Source organism: Melospiza georgiana, chromosome 1 (assembly GCF_028018845.1).
Source record: "Melospiza georgiana isolate bMelGeo1 chromosome 1, bMelGeo1.pri, whole genome shotgun sequence".
Lineage (NCBI taxonomy): Eukaryota > Metazoa > Chordata > Aves > Passeriformes > Passerellidae > Melospiza > Melospiza georgiana.
In genome coordinates, this window is record NC_080430.1 from 55,100,612 (window position 1) to 55,119,339 (window position 18,728).

General features: G+C 34.6%; 1 protein-coding gene across 6 annotated transcripts in view; it reads right to left on the reverse strand.

The window, feature by feature from the left end:
• The window catches only part of LRRFIP2 (LRR binding FLII interacting protein 2), a 56,339-nt gene that overhangs the window by 2,421 nt on the left and 35,190 nt on the right, over positions 1 to 18,728 (reverse strand). The window contains exons 4-14 of one of the 6 annotated variants that reach the window (XM_058021449.1): positions 16,925 to 16,969; positions 16,123 to 16,236; positions 15,610 to 15,681; positions 10,203 to 10,373; positions 9,825 to 9,917; positions 7,743 to 7,835; positions 4,304 to 4,405; positions 3,938 to 4,070; positions 2,831 to 2,880; positions 1,271 to 1,391; positions 228 to 307 (exon numbers count right to left, since the gene is read on the reverse strand). In XM_058021449.1, the coding sequence (XP_057877432.1) occupies positions 228 to 307; positions 1,271 to 1,391; positions 2,831 to 2,880; positions 3,938 to 4,070; positions 4,304 to 4,405; positions 7,743 to 7,835; positions 9,825 to 9,917; positions 10,203 to 10,373; positions 15,610 to 15,681; positions 16,123 to 16,236; positions 16,925 to 16,969 (1,074 nt within the window). The remainder of the gene's footprint in view (positions 1 to 227; positions 308 to 1,270; positions 1,392 to 2,830; positions 2,881 to 3,937; positions 4,071 to 4,303; positions 4,406 to 7,742; positions 7,836 to 9,824; positions 9,918 to 10,202; positions 10,374 to 15,609; positions 15,682 to 16,122; positions 16,237 to 16,924; positions 16,970 to 18,728) is intronic. The other 5 variants (XM_058021458.1, XM_058021466.1, XM_058021472.1 and 2 more) reach the window with 5 other exon arrangements.

The following is an 18,728-nucleotide window of genomic DNA, read 5'->3' on the forward strand; positions in this document are numbered from 1 at the left end:
ATTGCTCAGCACCATAAGATTTTAACTTATGGTTAGGCTGTGCATAGGTACTTAATTGCAGTGCCCAGGTATTTAATTGCAGAAAATATGAAAAAACGTGGTGTCATTCTATGCAAACTAAATACCAAACAGTAAATCAAATTATGAAATGTGCTTTCATGGTTTTTGTTGAAAAAAGTATTGCAAAAGTGTGCAGTGTAATAACAAACATGAAAAAAGATACTTACATTTTGTTCCAAAGTAGTTATATCTTGTTCAGCTTTTGAAAGCTTAAATTTGTATTCACTAATTTGTCTGTTGGCATCTCCTAGACAAAAATTGACATGAATATATTTGTCAAAGCAACTCTCTAACTCCCTTTTAAATAAAATTCATTAAAAGACCATTTTATTGAGAAGCCCATAGCCAGGATCATAAAGAGGTAAATGTTCTTTCAGCAATCTACGAGAGTATGGAAAGCAAATAATTTTCTTGTATTTAGAGAACACAACTACTCTCTCTATAAAGTGGGCATTAAATTTCAGGTGCACCAATGAGATACATACCTTTTAAAACACATGTTTAGATCAGCAAACTAATCCCTTAGCGAACAGAATCAACATAATAATCAACACACATTGCAAAATGCCAGACCACAGTAAACATTCAGCTTAGACATCTGTAGTAATATTTGAATAAGGAGCACAAGGCTTGAACCTGACAAACTCTAAGGAGCTTTGCAAATTACTTTGGTGTAACATTTGAGCCCTCATATTGCCAGTGCTTTCTTCATGTTCGTTATATACAACCATACTAAATGACAGTCTGTCAAACGAGTTTTCAGCTGAATAGCTTGCTTGAAATGAAAAGCATCTTATGCTTCTATGAAGCAACACTAATTATAAAGTTAAAGAAATTTTCATGTTTTGCTTCAGGACAGTAGTCTCCTAGATTAGGTTTCTATATCAAAGATTGAACAAAATCATCCCATAGAATATGTATTTTAAAAAATCTTATCTGAAATTCTGTTGTCTAAAGTCTGTATCCAAGTAGTGTCACCCACTCTAGGCATAGTTATCAACTGAAAAATAACTTCCCAGAATGTTGTTCTTCAACACTGAAAGAGGCAGATTTTGAAGGTATTCTGCAGTAACAATTCCATGCAAGGACATATACCAACAAAAACCTATCTGCTCAACAATACAGTCACTCATACCACTAGTGCACAACAAGAGGAGCTGGAAGTCCTCTCTGCAAGAAGAATAACTTTGAACAGTAACCATATACCTACTTTGCATTTCAATTAGCTGCAAGTCAGAGCCATTCTCCAAGTCTATTGTATCTGGATTCATGCTATCACTTTTAGAGTATTTCTGTCGTTCCTCTTCTAACTGCATCTTCAGTTTTCTAACCTGAAAAAGGAAGTGTTTCTTTATGAAAAAAAGACTCCCAAAGTTCAGTAGTTGTGTATGTAAATGTTCAATGGTAAAAAGGCAGAGTAGTCTTGAGATGCCACTGGCTGAGAAGGTTCTGTAAACAAGAATAGCAGAGCAATGCAGGGGAGTCAGTCCCCGAGGTCTGTGGCTGTAGAGCCATCCCCATCACTGGACAAGTGCCCTCTGCATGTCAATGCACAACCCAAGCCCACCAGCTTGGTCAGTACTGCAGGGATATCTGCACAGTGCAGGAGCACCTTGTAACTAACACAGCTCACTTTTCAGAAGAGGAGATGGCATGAAACTCCATTTATGGATTTTTTCCACTGTGTATCTTTCTCACTCTAAACACACACAAAGATATTGAACACTACCCTAGTGACTTTACAGACAATAATCCATGGCTTTTTCAGGGGGTCCTCTCTCATATACTCCCCCCGGAAACAATGGTCCTAGGCAAGTCTGTAGTGCACATAGGTCTTTAATAGTTCCGTTTCATGCCACAGCAGCTGTCTCTCAGTTTTTCCAGTAGTCAGGGAACATGGATTTCTCAGCTCTGTGCCCTGCGTATGGACATTATGAAAGAAGTAGGAGCTATTTTTTGGACACTCTTACAAAAATATTGTTCTACAGATTAGCAGTATGTGAGTTAAATTGCAAAACCCCCATTCATGATACAAATCAAATATATGATCAGTGATTTTTAAATTATACAGTGATAAATATGTGCTTACATATTTGTATACATTTAATACTATAATTTATTGGCAGACCAAAAAAGTATCTATACTATAATTAAGGTTCATTCACAGCAAACCCAAATGTTGACAACAATGGTTTAAATTTGCAATGTCTTCAACTAAAAGAGCAAAAACTGTAGTATTCTTAACAATTCCTCAATGGCTATATGTTTGCTTGAGACCTTTCTTCTCAAAACAGAGCTGTATTTAAACACCATTATTTTAATATTAATTTTCTCTGAGTTACCAAAATGATCAATGAAGTAGTATCACTCAGCAATTTTGAAGAAAATGCCACTTGAGTTTATGAGAGTCTAATTGTACTGACTTTAATATTTCTGCATAATACAATTATGCAGATAAAAGAAACTAAAAGAAAGAGCTTTGAGGATATGCACTAATAGTAAAGTCAGGAACAAGTTAGATTTCAGCTAACCAGCTAGTGAAATGAAATTTCTTTACCCACCAAGATCAAAACCCCATGGATAAGGACAACAGCAAGAGGAACTGCTAATTCCTGATAGTCAGTGAGGTAAAATGAGTATTTCATTTTGCTTTAGTGATTACATATCTGATTAAGCACCTTTGTGCTGAACAGTTGTTTATTACTTACATATAAATAGTCTGCAAAATGATACACAAGGGTCTACTTCTGAAATGAGTAACTTATTTTACCTGGGAGAGTAATTCCTCCTTTTCTCCAGCCAGTTTTCGTAGCCTGATATCTAAAACCAAAGAATCCAATTAAAAATCAGAGAAATCTGTAACTAAGAATATGTTTTTCATAACTTTTTTGTTCCATTCCAAATGAAATGCTCATCAAGGCTAATAGCACTGGGACTGCAAAACTCTGATATCTCACTAATAACACAAGAACCTTCAGTTAATAGCAGAAAAAGGGAAAAATACATAATTCACAATGTTTATTAGTACAACAATTCTAAAAGCAAGACATCAGAGTTTATAAAATAGCAAAAGAGTTTAGCAAATATTTCTACTCAGTCAAAAGATCAGTAATGACTACAAGCCATTACTGCAATCAAGCAACACTGTGCTAAGACAAGAGCAGCTCCTTAGAAATTGTAACTTTGACAGAAATGAAGCATAATAACATTTGTACTGGGAGACCACAGCAGAAATATGTATCAAGTCTAATTTCTGTCAATATAAAATTATGTAACTATTATATATTATGTACAAGTATAATTCAATTATATAGAGGGTTTTTTTCTACATGTTAACAGAGATTTACAGAGGATTGACCTTGCATGCAATAACTTGCTCAACCTAAAGATAAGAGCAAGTTAAAGTAACTTAACCCGGAAACCCCCAATTAGGGTGTCTGTTGTCCCTATCATTTTTTGAATGCTTTTAAAACTTCTTCTAAAGAATGTGATGGAAGACTGCACTTGATGTTCTTTCATTGATTACATATACTTCTAAAGAATTATTTTCATGAAAAACAATGGAAAACATACTAATCCAAAAAACAACACTTTTAAGCAAGATGTTTTCCATCAGTATTAAAACAGAAACTGGACCAAGAGAACTAATCCATTTCAAACATCTAAGCACATATTATTTTTTCTTACTCAGAAGACAAATACATCTGTCTTTTTACTCAGAACAAACAAAAACTTAAAATCAATCCTGAAAGTTGTGTAAGCACATATTCCAGAAGCATCACAGGCGCTTGCACCTGCAAATGTACGTCACACTCACTGTGAACGAGAGGAAACAAAGCCCTCAAAAACTCTATAAAGTATGCTACGATACTTTTACCTAGTGGTCCTTCTCCTGCAGATTCCAAGACCTGAGCAGCTTCCTGGGACACAACTGTTATTGCACCAACCACTGATTCATGGTTTAGATCACCATTTGGTGTGCCATCTGGAATTATAACTAATCCATGTTTCTAAAAATGCAAAACAAAAAATAAACTTGTCATATAAAATATAAACCAACAGATAAGTTTTTCAAGAGCTTTTCAAGTTCAGTGAAACAAAATGATACGAACCATTTGTCCTACCCTAAGGTCAGGTTTTCAGAGTGCACAAGAATAGTAACCATTCTTCCTCCTTTTTACTGACCTTGATTTCATGCCCCATTCCTGGATTTGTTACTGTAAAGTAACTACTACCAACATACCTGTCCTCTCTTCATTGTTTCCTTCAGGTCAGCCAACTCCTCTCTGAGCTCATCTCGCTCATTCTTAATGCAGTCAAAGTAATCTTTCTGTCTTTCTAGGGCCTGGGCTCAGGCAGATAGCAAGAAAAAGAATGGCACAGAGAAAAAGCATATGACAGACAGCAGAAAGATTTTCTACAAGTAAATGCAAATAGCTCAATACAAATAAAGAAATTAAAAGCGCTTTTAAATATGTAGTAACATACATCTCTGATAACTGCCTTCTACAAGTTGCATATCTAACTTCATGCTGCATTTGTTATTACTTTTTTTTCCAGACAAGTCTTAGCTTTTTTAAGGTTATTTTTATTCTGTGAATTCTATTTTTTAGTAAATTTTGATAAACTAAATTGAGTACCAAAAGAGTAATTCTTCTTCATACAGGCACTCTGCAGCAAGAAATAAAATTTGCTGAAACTCAAATGGCAAAAATCCTAAAACATTACATCTATTGAATTAATTTGTCTGCCTTTTATAAGGTACAGAAGTAGAAATCATACATCACGGAAGACCTTGAATGTATCCACTCATGAATAGTAGTTTATTTACTAGTTGCTTATGGGTCACAACACCATTTGCTAAACCCAAAGCAATCAGTTTTAGAGAAAAAAAAAGCAGCAAACACCAGTAGCACTATTTTAGACAAAAAAGTATGGGAGCTAGAATGTGGGTGTAGATAGGTGTGCCTAACTAAGCTGGAGAGGTTACTGGCAGTTAGTTGGACACTTCTACTTGACTGGCCAGCATGCAATACTGCACGCATTAAAAAAAATCCTCACCACATAGCAAGTGCCAAAGTATACGGACATTTTGGCCAAGAAAATTATCCAACTAAACCCTATGCTATGCATGAATGTGTAGGAATAGACTGATACTATGAAAGAAATGAAGGTGTACACATTTGTACTGTACTTGCCTCATGTAATTTCAGTATGCTGAATTTTAATAATAATCTAGAATCTGCATACTAGAGCAATATTTTAAAGCATTACCAAGTTTCAACAGAAAATTTTGACAAGTGCTGTTGCACTTGATTTATTCATATGTAAATGTAACATTTAAAATAAAGGTAATTCAACATGAGTGAAAACAGTAGCAGACATCTTAATTTAAAAATCTGTAAGATGTCCTTTTATTTCCTAGCACACACTAGATCTCTAACTACATTATAAATAGCATGAAGAACCTTAATCATTACATAATTTTGTGCTCTACTTGAAAGACACATACATCTTTTTAATTTTTAAAGAACAGTGGAAGAGATGGAAAGGGAAGTAAGCTCACCACTTGAGAGAATGGACACAGCAGCCCAGAATCACAGACAGAGATTGTGTGTACTTGAGAGTGTCCTGTGATGATGCTGACCTTCCCCAAACATATTTTCTATCCTTACCCCCAAATAACACAAGTGTTGGAAATCAGAAAATTCTGTTGGGGGAGGAAGTGAAACTGATACAACTATGTATTTCTACCTATGTAGATCTAAGTAATCATTATTCAAAATCAGTAAAAATCCTAATGTTTGTACACTCAGGGTTTAATTTAAAATGACATGGATTTTGCAGAAAATCTAACTCTGGAATTCTTCTGTTGGGGCAGGAAACAGAAATCAGGACAACAAAGTTCAGCAGACAGATTTTACCATACTTATATGAGCAAAATCTGATAATATGCCAGAATCCAGAGATGTCTGTAATCCAATTTTCTAAATATTCCAAAAATCTCAGTAACTTTTATACCAAATTCAGAGTTGCCATTACTAAATGAAAAGCTGGAGCCACTGAACAGTGGAATGACTGTATATTTCAGGAATATAACCCAACACTGTAACTCAGTCTCCTCAAACTGATCTAATTTAAGATCAAATATAACCACAAATTTCAAGCACTGTAGAAACAGGACAACATAAGAAGGCAGGTGTAAAACAAACTTGTGCTATTTTGTTCTGTTTGCCTCCTTTTCTTTTCCTGACACAGCTAAAATATCTTATATACATTGTAAATTTAGGTTACAATTTTAGTTTTAAACTACATTGTGAAGCTTTGCAGAGACATCTAAAGCTGGAATAGAGTAAAAATTAGCAGTAGGAGGAAGAAAGGCTCAAAGACTGTGAGCTAAGAAAAGTATGTAAATATTTATAGGTATGAGAAAGAAAAGAGCGGCATTTTTACATTTTCTTTTCTAAGAGAGTTCAATTCTGAGAATTTAAAAAAAAAAAACTAACTAGAAAAATAACCCGTTATGGTGTTTACCAGAACACAAACTTGCAGGGCAATTTTGGCTGAAGGAAAATACATCTATCTTTCTTGTCATTCTGGCTGGTAGGCATATTTGAATATCAGATATACTGATTCTGGCAATGTATTTGAAAGAGCACAAAAATATTGCACAAATTGAGACGGCCTATTATACAAATGTGAGAGGTAAGTATGGAAAGAATAGGGTAAATTAAAGATAAAAAGCTTTCAGAAGAATGTTCAGAGAATTTTAGAATGATGAAATTTTTTTGTGATGGAAGAGAAAGACTGAAACATGAAAAAAATAAGACAGCCTAGTTTTTGAACTGGCCACCACCAATTAAAAGGCAACTTTTCAAGGTGACTTGAACTCCAGCAAATAAAACAATTTTCAAAGAAATCTGCATATACTGAAATATGGTATAAAATTCAGGTAGAGAGAAATGACCCCTGAGCTGTCAAGAGGCAGACAATTCCTTTTTAAAGACAATTCCTTTTTAAAGATTGCCACCGGCAATCTACTTGTGTCCCTGAACAGCCTCAAGTTCAAAGACGCAGTCATCACCGATGGTCAGGCTGACTCAGTTCTATGACTTCTGCCTGCCCAGAAGCAAAGTTGACAAACCCTGCCTGACCTACATTAGCTGCATAGGATCAGCACAGTTCTTTCTGTACCACCCTCCTTCCTACACAGGAACCTCATGGATGCTTCTCAAAAGGTCACTTACAACCATTGTTTCAATTATGATTCTCAATACCCGAACTATTTCATGTGTCATTATCAGAAAACCAGCTTGGTTCAGTATTTCATCCAAGCTAACCAATTATACAAGGATCAGAAGTGCAATACAGGAATGCACAAGTTGGTTGTAGAAGTCAATTCAAGATCACATCTTTTACTACTAGGCATGCCATCAAAAATGTTGCAAAAAATATTGTAAATTTGTATGTGTAACAGTTCATGTTACAGATTTAATTAGTCCTCCTGCTCATTATTCATGTAAAGTGTGGCTCATTTCTGAAGAAGAGAAAGACTGCAAAATATTTTATTCATTTAAGTTTGGAGTGGCCTTAATTTCTTTGGAGAATTCCTTGGGATGTAGAGGGCATTCATCTACTTCTAAATTTAAAAAAATAGCTTTCCTCCCATATTTCATTCATACCCCTATTTTTTTATCTTTCCAATTAATTGTCTCCTGGAGATCAAACACTTCCTTGGTTATGGAGTCTATATTCTCCTGCATACGTTGATTCGCCTGTGGTAAATAGGATGAGGGAAGAATAAAAGAGGAAAGAGAAGTAAGGAAATGGAAAAAAAATCCCAAACATTAAAATAGATAAAGGAAACTAAGTAATAAAAGTCAACCAAAGAGTTTATGAGCATGAAGTTGCAGAAACAATGTGCAGTTTAATGTAATATATTTCTCATTAATTCATGCAAGAGAATGGTATTTAATTCTATTCAATCACTGCTGTTGGGAAAACTCACTGCAGCTAGAGTTACTTGTCTTTAGTGACTGTTCCCACTGCAGTCTGTGGATAGAAACAATTACCCTGCTGTACTTTCCAGATACCTTCAAGTCCTCTTTGGAACTGAATATTATTGTTAACAATTGGTTTTATTAATTTTTTGCAAAATAAAATAATCTTCTTGAAAGCATAAAGAAAGGAGTTTGAATCAAACATCCAGGAAGCAAAAGACAATTGCTGACTGCTTTCTGATACTATATGAATATGTATCAAGTGCAGTCCTACTTTTTTAGCTGACTATCACAGCATTTTGTTGCTTCCCCTGCAAACATAATTAAATGCTTAACTATGAAGATGACATAAGAATTTTAAGGGCTAGAGACAACTTTTTTCCTTCTTAAGGAGTGAATTTGATTTTACATCTGGGAACAGAAGACAATGCCTTTCATTAGTGTTAACAGATGAGGAAAAGACACAATAGGTGGTAAATATGAGTTGAACCTTCAAAGGGACTGAATGTATTTGTGCCTATTTGACACATGCTACATTCTACCAAAGTAAACACTCCAGAAAAATCTACTGGATATTCTTGGTTCATATACTTAAACCCAAGCAAAACCCCAAACAAGAATACGCAAAGCTGTTCTTTAATTCTCAGTGAAGTCAAAGATAACAGAGCAAGCAACAGAGCCACAACAGAACTTTTTAGGGCTTTTGGTTGTCAGCATTTATGCTAACACAAAATTCTGATACTTAGGATAATCTTAATCCTTTCCTTCTGCTATTAAGTCCTAGCAACTCCAGTTCATGAAGCATAATACTTCTAAAACAGAACAGGGACTTTTCAGAAAACATTTTGAGTTACAGTACCTACCACCTAGAGAGCACAAGAATATAGTAAAAATAAAGGATCAATGAACTGTTACACAGCTTTTGAACATGACAGTAGGAGACTTTGGTCTATACACTTAAAGATATTAATTTTTACTGCAATGAAGAGATAGTAGGAAAATTATGTAATAACTGAACTACAAGTTCCAACTAAAATAATTGGGAAATGGACACCCAATATACACTGACAATATACATTCATATATATATATATATATATCTATATATATATATCTTTGTGGACCATTTTAAAATGAAGACTGATAATAACTCTGGGATTTCACAGTGGGTGGGTTTGTTTCCAGAAACAAAAGGGAAAAGGGGAAAAAGAACCAGGTGAGAGGGGAAAAGAACACACTGCACACCCAGCAACATGGTTGTGGCCCAATAACATGCTGACCAGTATTGCTGTGTATTATGCTTGATGGGTAAGCAAACAAATATTCAGTATGGCAAACTTCAATTGTTGATACTCATAAAAATCTGAAATAACTGAAATGGAAACTTTTGGGAAAGGCAAAGAATAACATTTGGTATTATCCATGCATCAGAACTTTTAGCTATGGAAAATTATTTTGGCCACACAAATATTAATTCTGCCCTCACAACAAAGAAAAGATACTTGGAACATTCATGAGAGAACCACAATTTCTCACAAGAATTAAAGGCTTTGCAAGATGTAACACATTTGAAAACCTTGCAGAGACATTTTCAGCTTCATAAATTTAGGAGGATCAGTAGCTTAAATTCTACACACTACAACAAGATAAATTATTTCTTAAAAATGCAAGATAGTATTTAATCCTGTTTTGTACATGATTCCCATTCAAATCTTACACCACATTTATTTGCACAGGTTCTATCCTACACTCATATGAGCATACCTCTATCAATTCATCTCTCTGCCGAAGGCCCTCTTTAAGTTCATCCAGCTTATGCTGCAGAACACTGCAGTTGTGTTTCTGTCTTTCCAATTCCTGTATTAAAGAAATCAATTATTTATATTTATTTTGAGTTATGTAAGAAATTGTTGTAAGGATTTGAGAAATTATACCTACCAAGTAGTTCAAAGACCACTGAAGTGGTCTAAATAAGTTGTCCAGACACTTAGTACACAGAAGATTTTATTTAATAAACTTTAGAGAGAAAAAATGCCATAAAGACTTAAGCCCAATACTAGCAAGTAAAGCTACTCTGAGTATTTTCAACTGTTCTTACTAAGTAGTCCAGATTTCTGTACTTTATAATTAGAAAAAAAATACCTTTGTCTTCTCTTCATTCTCCCTATAGAACTCCGCTATCTGTTCTTCTTTCTCCTCAATAACATCCTTTAAAGTATCCACTTGGTAAATCAAATTGTTTTTCTCGTTGTCTAGTTGAGCATTGGAAACCATAGCTTTCTTATACTTCTCTTCAACTTCAGCTAGCGAATCCTACAGACAGCAAAAAAGTTGACATTAGTCTAACTTTTTGATGCATTGTTATAATGTTAAAATACCACCATAATGTTAAATAAAGTATGAGATGTTAGACATTAAAATTATGCAACCATTTTTGTTTATAAAAGATATTCTTTAGAGGTAACAAGTAACAGTGTAGTTCCATTATTCAACTTCGGTCATACACAACAATGAAAATTTATCATTACAAAAGCATGAAAAATACAACACAATATTCCACTTGCATTTTCTACCCTGCCACATTCACAGCAACTCACAGGGATACAGTAGTAATATCACAGCTTCACATTCTAGTGAATACCATGTATCTAGTAGTGATATCATTACTCAAGGCATGCATGAGAAAACAGCTCAGAATGAGGCAACAAAACTACCAGGGAGAACGCAGACAATTAAATCAGTAAAAGAGACCACAAAAGTAATTCCAAGAGTAGCTTTAACTTAATGCTTGCTATTTAAGTAGTGCCCTATGACCTTAGATTCGAAACTTTAAGACAGCCACATTATTCCAGTAAAAAGGACTCATTATTTAAACAGGTACTTTATCTTTGGTTTACTTACTAAATTTTTTTTTAAAAAGCATGTAACTTGGTTCTTTACCTAAGTGTACCTTGCTATATAGCCTCTTAGACAAATCTCCCCTATTCACCATTTTATCCTGTTTTTAGTTATAGTTTAGGTTTTTTGTCAGAGTTGTAACAACTGTCAACCATTTAAACAGTCAGAAAACTATCAATCCAGGCACTTTTAAACATGCCTTTATTTCAATATGCATTATATAGAGGTTGGGACTACATGGTCTTTAAGGCCATTCCAACCTCTTAACATTCTATGATTTAAAAATAATAAAAATTGATTTTCAGAGTCCTAATTTTAGAATTGAAAAAGAACTATTAAGCCAATCTGTGGACCAAGTAGATCTAAGTCCTAAAAATCTCCTTGTACTTCATGTAATCTGTTCCTTGAAGAGATAAGTAGCATTATCTCCATTTTTAAATATTTGTATTTTGACAGTAGAAGCACTAGCACAGTAAGGGCATGAAGCTTGGGTTTCCAGAAAATAGAACACTACAATTAATATATTAGGAGGGAAGGTGGCAACAATCTAAGCTTTCAAGAAAATATTGAAGATCACTATCTGTTAAACAGTAAAATTATGCAATCATTTTTGTTTTGGAATTATAGTCATGTCTTCTCTATAGAAATACCAAGTCACAGTTCAATATTCTGCTATGAGAAAGTAAAAAAATTGCCTATCCCTAAACACTACTCTACATTGTAAATCTCCAGTTTCGGAAGGATGTCCTTAGAGAATGTATTTTATCTTTTATAATTTTATCATATTCACATATATTCATTTCACTGAATTGTGGAAATCTCTGCTGGAGAAATACAACTTTTTGAAACCCCAGAAAAAGAATTACAGAAGAATTACAGAAGATCAGAAAATAATTACAGAAGATCAGAGGAAACAAAACAGTATAAGTTGTGAAAATATAAGACAAGTACCACTATAATCTGGGAAGTAGTAGCAAACAGCAAAGATAACTCAGGATAAAAAAAAGAAAAAATATAAACATAACTGTGTGCAAGTTATTCTGAAGATTAAAACCAGAGAAAGCGTTTCTTTTTGTGATGCTGTAAATACAACAAATCTTGTAAAGATTGGCAAAACAAAATGCTAGAGCTAGCAAACCTAAAGACTTTCAAAGAATAATCTATCTTAGAGTTAAAAAAAAGGAAATATTAGGATTATAATGAAAGCTAGAGTAATTTCACAGGGAGGTAGAAAATGTAACCAAAAAGAATGCAACTATGGAAAATGTCCAATTTGATTATTTTATGAGTGTGGTGACTGGAGTCATGTAGTAATTTAGTTCGGCAGAGACCTCTGAATGCCAGCTGGTCCAATCTCCTAACTAAAGGGGGTCAGCTGAGATCAGGCTGCTCACAGCTCATCTCCATTTTAAGTATCTCCAGAAATCTAGACTGCAGATAGTCAAACTTACTGGATGACCTGCACCAGTGTTTGCTTTCCTTGTGAAAACTTTTTTCTTGAGTTCCAATTGGATTTTCTGCTCCTACAACTTAACTTTTGTCTGTTTTGTCTTTCCCTTGCAAAGAAATCTGCCATCTACTCTCCACAGCCTCCTATCAGACGTGCTAAAACAGCAACAATATTGCCAGCCACAACTCCAAGATTTATCAAAGCCCATTGTCTCAGCCTCTCACTGAATGCCATGTGTTCCAGGACTCCAATCTTAAAAGACAAGACTAGGCTGGGGTTTAAAACATTGTATTAGAATGTCATTAATTTAAAAAATAATGGCAGAGGAGGATGAATCTGCAGTTACAAAAGAGGAATAGATCGATTTGTACTAAAGGGTGAAAACTGCTTCTGAGACAGAAGCTAAGTTATGTCTAAGTCTCTGTTGGGTTGAAAAAACTGAAACATTGCTACGACTTCTTTGCAAGTGTCTTCTTTTCAAGTATTACACATATTCCCCATGGTTCAAGAATTCCATGTAGCTTCAGGGAGCCTTCCAGTTTGATTTTAAATAATTTCTAAACACTTGAAGGAGGCCGTAGGATTTTTAAGGACGAAGCAGATGGAATGAAAACACATAAGGCTCTGCGCATAGCCTAAATCTATGAAGAAATACCACACACAACTTTATCAGTAAAGTGCTATAAAAATTAGCTTGCTCAGCTAGAACAAGATGATTTGAGCCAAGAGATATCAAGAGAGTGCACTGTTAACAGCATAAAAGAAAAATTTTGAGGAAAGACACAGAATTCCTTTCCGGCTGATGCAAAGAAATACATAAAGAAGCAACAAAACAATCAAACTGAGACAGCAAAAGATTTGAAGACCTAACGAAACCAGAAGTAGCAACATTAGAGTTTATCGTGCTGTTAATACTGCCACCCAGTATATTTGTAGCCAGGTAAAACCCACACTTCTACCAGCATAAGGGCGACCAGAGAGCTCAGAAGGTAGTGTGACTACAAATCTCCATTAGTCCAACACTGGAAAAAACCAACCAACCAACCAAAACCTCCAACATTTAAACACAGTGTAAAGCAGGCATTCTGGTAACTCTTCTATAACATACACAAGACAAAAATGATTAAGTACAAGTTGAGAAAAAGGCAGTACTGTCCTAATTAAACAAAAAAAAAAAAAAGAAAAGGTTCCCAAAAGAATCTTTATGGAATGTGAACTAACCTAGGAACACATTATTCAGTATTAGCAACAACATAAAATGCAGAATTCTGAAAGCCAAGCATAGATTAGGATCTTACTATTGCACACTGCGCTCTTTGGTAACTGTAATGGATTACAATAAATAATAATTCATTAACCACGAGTCAGAACAGGAATCATGAGATGCTGGCAAACACATAAAGAATGAGAGTTAGATCCATTCTGAAAATATGAAGCAATCTCACATTACACTTGATCTATGCCTCATATGTCTATGTCTAATAATCCTGTAATCTACTACTCTTTGAAGTCCTTTTAATATTCATATAACTAAACCAATATAACCAAACCAAAACATACTTCATCTGAACATATTGCTATCAGGTTTAAAGTTTCCTTCAAAGGCAAAGTTATACTTCAAAGAGGAAATAACTTTTGCTACACTAAACAGCTCATATTACATATTTTCCCCTTACTATATAATCTAATATATTGTTAAATTGAAGACATTCAAGTAAGCTGATAAATACATCACTATTACATTCTCTACTACAAGAATCATTCATTTAATTCAGTCTCTATATGGATATAAAACATATGAAAAGTTCTCTACTTTTACATGAAACCATTCATAATTAGACAATAGAAAAAAGAACAGAACAAATATTCTAGAAAAGATTTGCAAGCCCCATCATTTTTTGAATTCTGTATCCCTTCAATACAAAACAGTGAAAAGGAGGATTATTTTAAATTTACTGCACTGTTAATTGTGTGAAAATGTGTAAAAGAAAGGCATACATACTAGTTTAAACAAGTCAAAATACAGACAAATCTCATGTGGAAGACTGCACCTAGTACAGGTAGTTAGCTCAGTGTGCTGCTGCAGTACAAACTGCAGATTGCACCCTCGGTGGGGGAAAGGACTGGAGCTTCCAGCAAGAGCAGTGATCGGGCACTGACCCTTTGCACAACAAGGTGCATGGGAACCTGTGGCACCAGCCAGGTAAGCAGCCACTCTGAGATACAACGGGAGCCAGTGGCTCAGCAGGAAGCCCCCACACCCCTGTGGGCATGGACGGCGGATATAAAATGGGTTTCTTGGTTCAGGGTCCCTCGTTGGCAGCACCCAGCTTGATCTCAAGCTAGTTTTGTGTGACCCTGCCATGAATAAAGTACTTACAAAAATCAGATGTCTGAGACTCTGTTACGGGAAACCTGTGGCCAAGCCTGTAAGGAAACCTTGACGGACAGTGTGAGAATGGTGTGTGTAGCCAGTCTAGTGCAGCACCCATTGACTCACTTGGTGATTCACTGGAGGGTTTTGCTCCCAGCAGTGAAAGTTGGGGTGGTGGGAATATGACTACTACAATGGATGCAGGACTGTTTCCTTACCACAGACAGGAAAGTTTCCTTAGCACTCATTAGCCTAATGCTGAAAAAACCAATCTGTGATTCAGAGAAAATAATGGGAATATAAACCAGCATAAATTAATTTTTTTTAAACGGCAAAAAATTAAAACAAAATTAATTTTCTCCTGCAAGAGAAATTAATTGCAGTACATCTTTCAAAATTATTATTTTGCTTTTGCTTTATAATATGATGTATTTGCTGAAACCTGGAGGACTAATTCTCAAGTTCTTTGTCATAATTATCTCCCATTTCTCTGTTCCCTACCTAACACCTGGTAATTATTTTGTATATCTGTTTATTTGCTAACAAACCTCTAAAAATACAAACTGAACACCTCATTATCTTATCAGAAAACACCTATGTATATCAAAACATCAAAAAGTATTAACTCTTCCAACTGTAATCAAATAATAAACATGCAATCTCATATACATTTTAAGCTGATGCTCTTCATGCATTAAAAGTTAGATACATGCTTTAAAGAAATTTTAAAATTTGTTAGTGAAGCCACTATACATTAGTGAAACTGGTGATAATTCCATTATGCAAAACACCCATTCAGAATGCATGCTTGGGAGGAGCCCTGATACCTTTAATTCTTTAAGTCCCTGCATGTATCTCCCTTCTACATCATGTATCTGGTCCTTAAGATCATAGATATCCTGCAGGACATAGGAATGAACCATTGCATAAGAAGTATGGGGAAACAATTTAAAACCGAAAAAGCATTAAAAGGTTTACATGCACTTCTGTCAAATGACAAAGCCTGCACTAATTCCCAGAAATTAAAATTAATTCACAACCAGTTGACGGAAATTAAGGTTTTGTTCATAACCCTAGCTGCAAGACAACTCAAACAGGACAGAATTGTTTGAAATTCAACATAAACAAAGTCTTATCTTAATAAGCTAAACTCTTAAACCATAATTATGAACACAAACCAAGATAAAATACCAAGAAAGTAAAAAAATACTTCATGATTGAAAATTACATCCTCATAACATTTTCCTATTATAACAGAAGTTCTGTATTAAAAAACAATCTTCCTATTTAAGCTCCAAATTCTCTATTTAAGCTTCAAATTCTCTAAAAATGCAATTCACCCGTAATTCACTGAGGGAGGCATCAGGATCCACCAAACTACTTGCATCTCCACTTCCTCTCCTGGATGAGTTGCCACTCTGAGGAGCTGCACTTACTGAATTGCGAGATGAGGGCTTAAGAAAGGGAAAAACATTGTGTCAGGAATCATATGGTTATTTCTGGTATACTTGATAATACTCTTTATAAATTTCTTCAAAGTCACAGAACAGTTTTCTCTCTGGTTTTTCTTAATACTAGCTTACAGACAGTATGTTCCATTGGGTATTTTCCAGCACCTGTGTTTCTTCTTGGTAAAATCTTGGTTTCTTGTTGTTGACTTAGTGTACCAGAACATTAGAATTTTGAGTCATCTATCCAGAAGATATTCATAAGACGGCTAATAGTGCTGAAATACTGTAGACATTTACAATATTTCCTAACTATTATAATTTCTGCCATCCAGGATTCAGAAGAAAGCCTACAATGAGAAGCTATCATACAGATTTTTATAGCTTTACCCTTCTAAATTTTAGCCTTACCTGGTAAGTATTTCTCACACAAAAAATAAATTTTATATAAAATTATTACTGGCCAAAAGAAAACTAAAGAATAAATTTTTTTCCCTCAAGAAATAAAAGGCATAAACCATTAATTCTGGGCAATAAAAAAGTTTATCTAAAATTATTTTTGCAAGCTAAACCTGACAAAAAATACAAAGAATAGACAGAATGTGTACTTTTTGAATTAATTCAACATTTGTGATTTGGGAATGAACACTGACTTTAAATAATTTTAAAAGTTTTGAAAATTAAAAACTCTTACCCTTGAAAATATTTCTGAATGTGATTTTTCACTCTTTTCTTCCAGCTGAAAGAGAATAGGGAACATGATTACCTTTCGTAATAAGGAACTACCGAATTGGCATCTTCTGTTCAAAGAGACTGAGAAATATTTTTAAATGAACCCATTTCAAAAATTTCAGATGTTAGTATAGATCAAGACAGGAAAAATAATACTTAGCTTAAAAAAAACAGCTTTTACCTTAGTTGCAACATAAATGTAAAGAAAAAAGCCAGAAACCTTTCTTTAAAGTTTTTAAAACGTCATTACCAGTACTAAGCAACAAAACACACTCTTTTAAATTTTAAGTATATTTAAATATATATTTCAAGTAATATTTAAAATTCAAGAGTAATCACTGCAAAACTAGATGGCATAACAAATGCAAAGCTTCATGCAGGTACTTAAGGCACTCAGTGACAGCAGGGTGAATGTCCTAGTAAACAGAAAACACATCTGTAAGTTCAATCTCTTTAGTGTCACCTGCGATTAAATCACAATAAAACTGGTTCAGGTAAAAGGCTATAACTGAAGTGTACTAAGTAAAAGCATTCTACAAAATAATTTCAATTCATATTTTATCTACTGAAGACTAAGGAGAAGAACTATCACACTCCCTTTTTACTTAGGAAACTGCTATTGCAAAATTGTATTGTAGATGTCCACATTTTCTGCATTTCTGTGAATCAAAATAAGTGGGATTAGACAAGTATTTAGTATGGTGTCTCACATGTCCTGCTTCTCAAAGAATACCTGTTTTTCTCTGTGCCAGAAAAAACAGTTTTGGAAGTCTATTGCCATCACAGAAGAAACAAACATTACTTTATAAGACTTCTTTTTCCTCCTATTGTGGTTTCTATAAAAGCAACATTGCTTCTTCATGACAAATTCACTACCTCCAATGATGTACTGAAATTATAGATTGCAAATATTCGTTACCAGTATTGATCTGGAGGATACATTTAGACTAACCTAAATAAAAATATAAATTTCAAATCTAATAATAAATTTTAACGCAAGCAACTGAGAAGGCAGAAAAACTACCAGTCTCAGCCTCCACATTTCTTTCAGCACAGCATTTATTTCAGAAAGTCAGCTTTATTATGGGAAAAAAAGTGCTAAAGTTTAAGCTGGAGAAATTAGTCTTTCATTATTTGAGAATATACAGATGATAAATAATATGAATTATTACAACTTATACAGCACTGTAACAGTATTAAAATATCATCCAAATGCAAAGTCAAAGAACATGGTTATGAGAGTAGTCTAGCTCTCAGTCTCCCATTGAAAGCAAAACCACAGCCAACAGCTGTGGTCTGAACAGAGGTTTCTGCAGCCCTGCTGTGACCTGACCGGCTGCAACAATAACATCCTTGTGAGGCTTCTTGGAGTGTCTGGTCTGAACTCCTGAACCGCAGTGGGAGGTTGCTGGCCCTTGCTGCACTGCTTGGCAAGGGTACAAAGAATTTGGCTCTCACCTAAGCAAGCAATTACACACTGCTGATCACCACATACCATTCCTTTTGCTCAGCTAAATAAGCACAGGGCTCTCAGCCTCTCTGCCTACCTACTGTATCTGCTAGCCCTAAATGCTGTTTCAAAAGATATACTTAAGAACAGAAATTAGCCTTTTACTCCATGCTATTAAAGACAAAAGTTTTGCCTGCAAGTAACCAGAATTTTTAGAAGTTACAGCATCAAGAAAGAGAAGGTGGCTAGGTTTGGTAAAAACAATGTTCAGCCTAAAGGGAGCTGCACAGGAAAACCATCATGATAATTTTCCCTT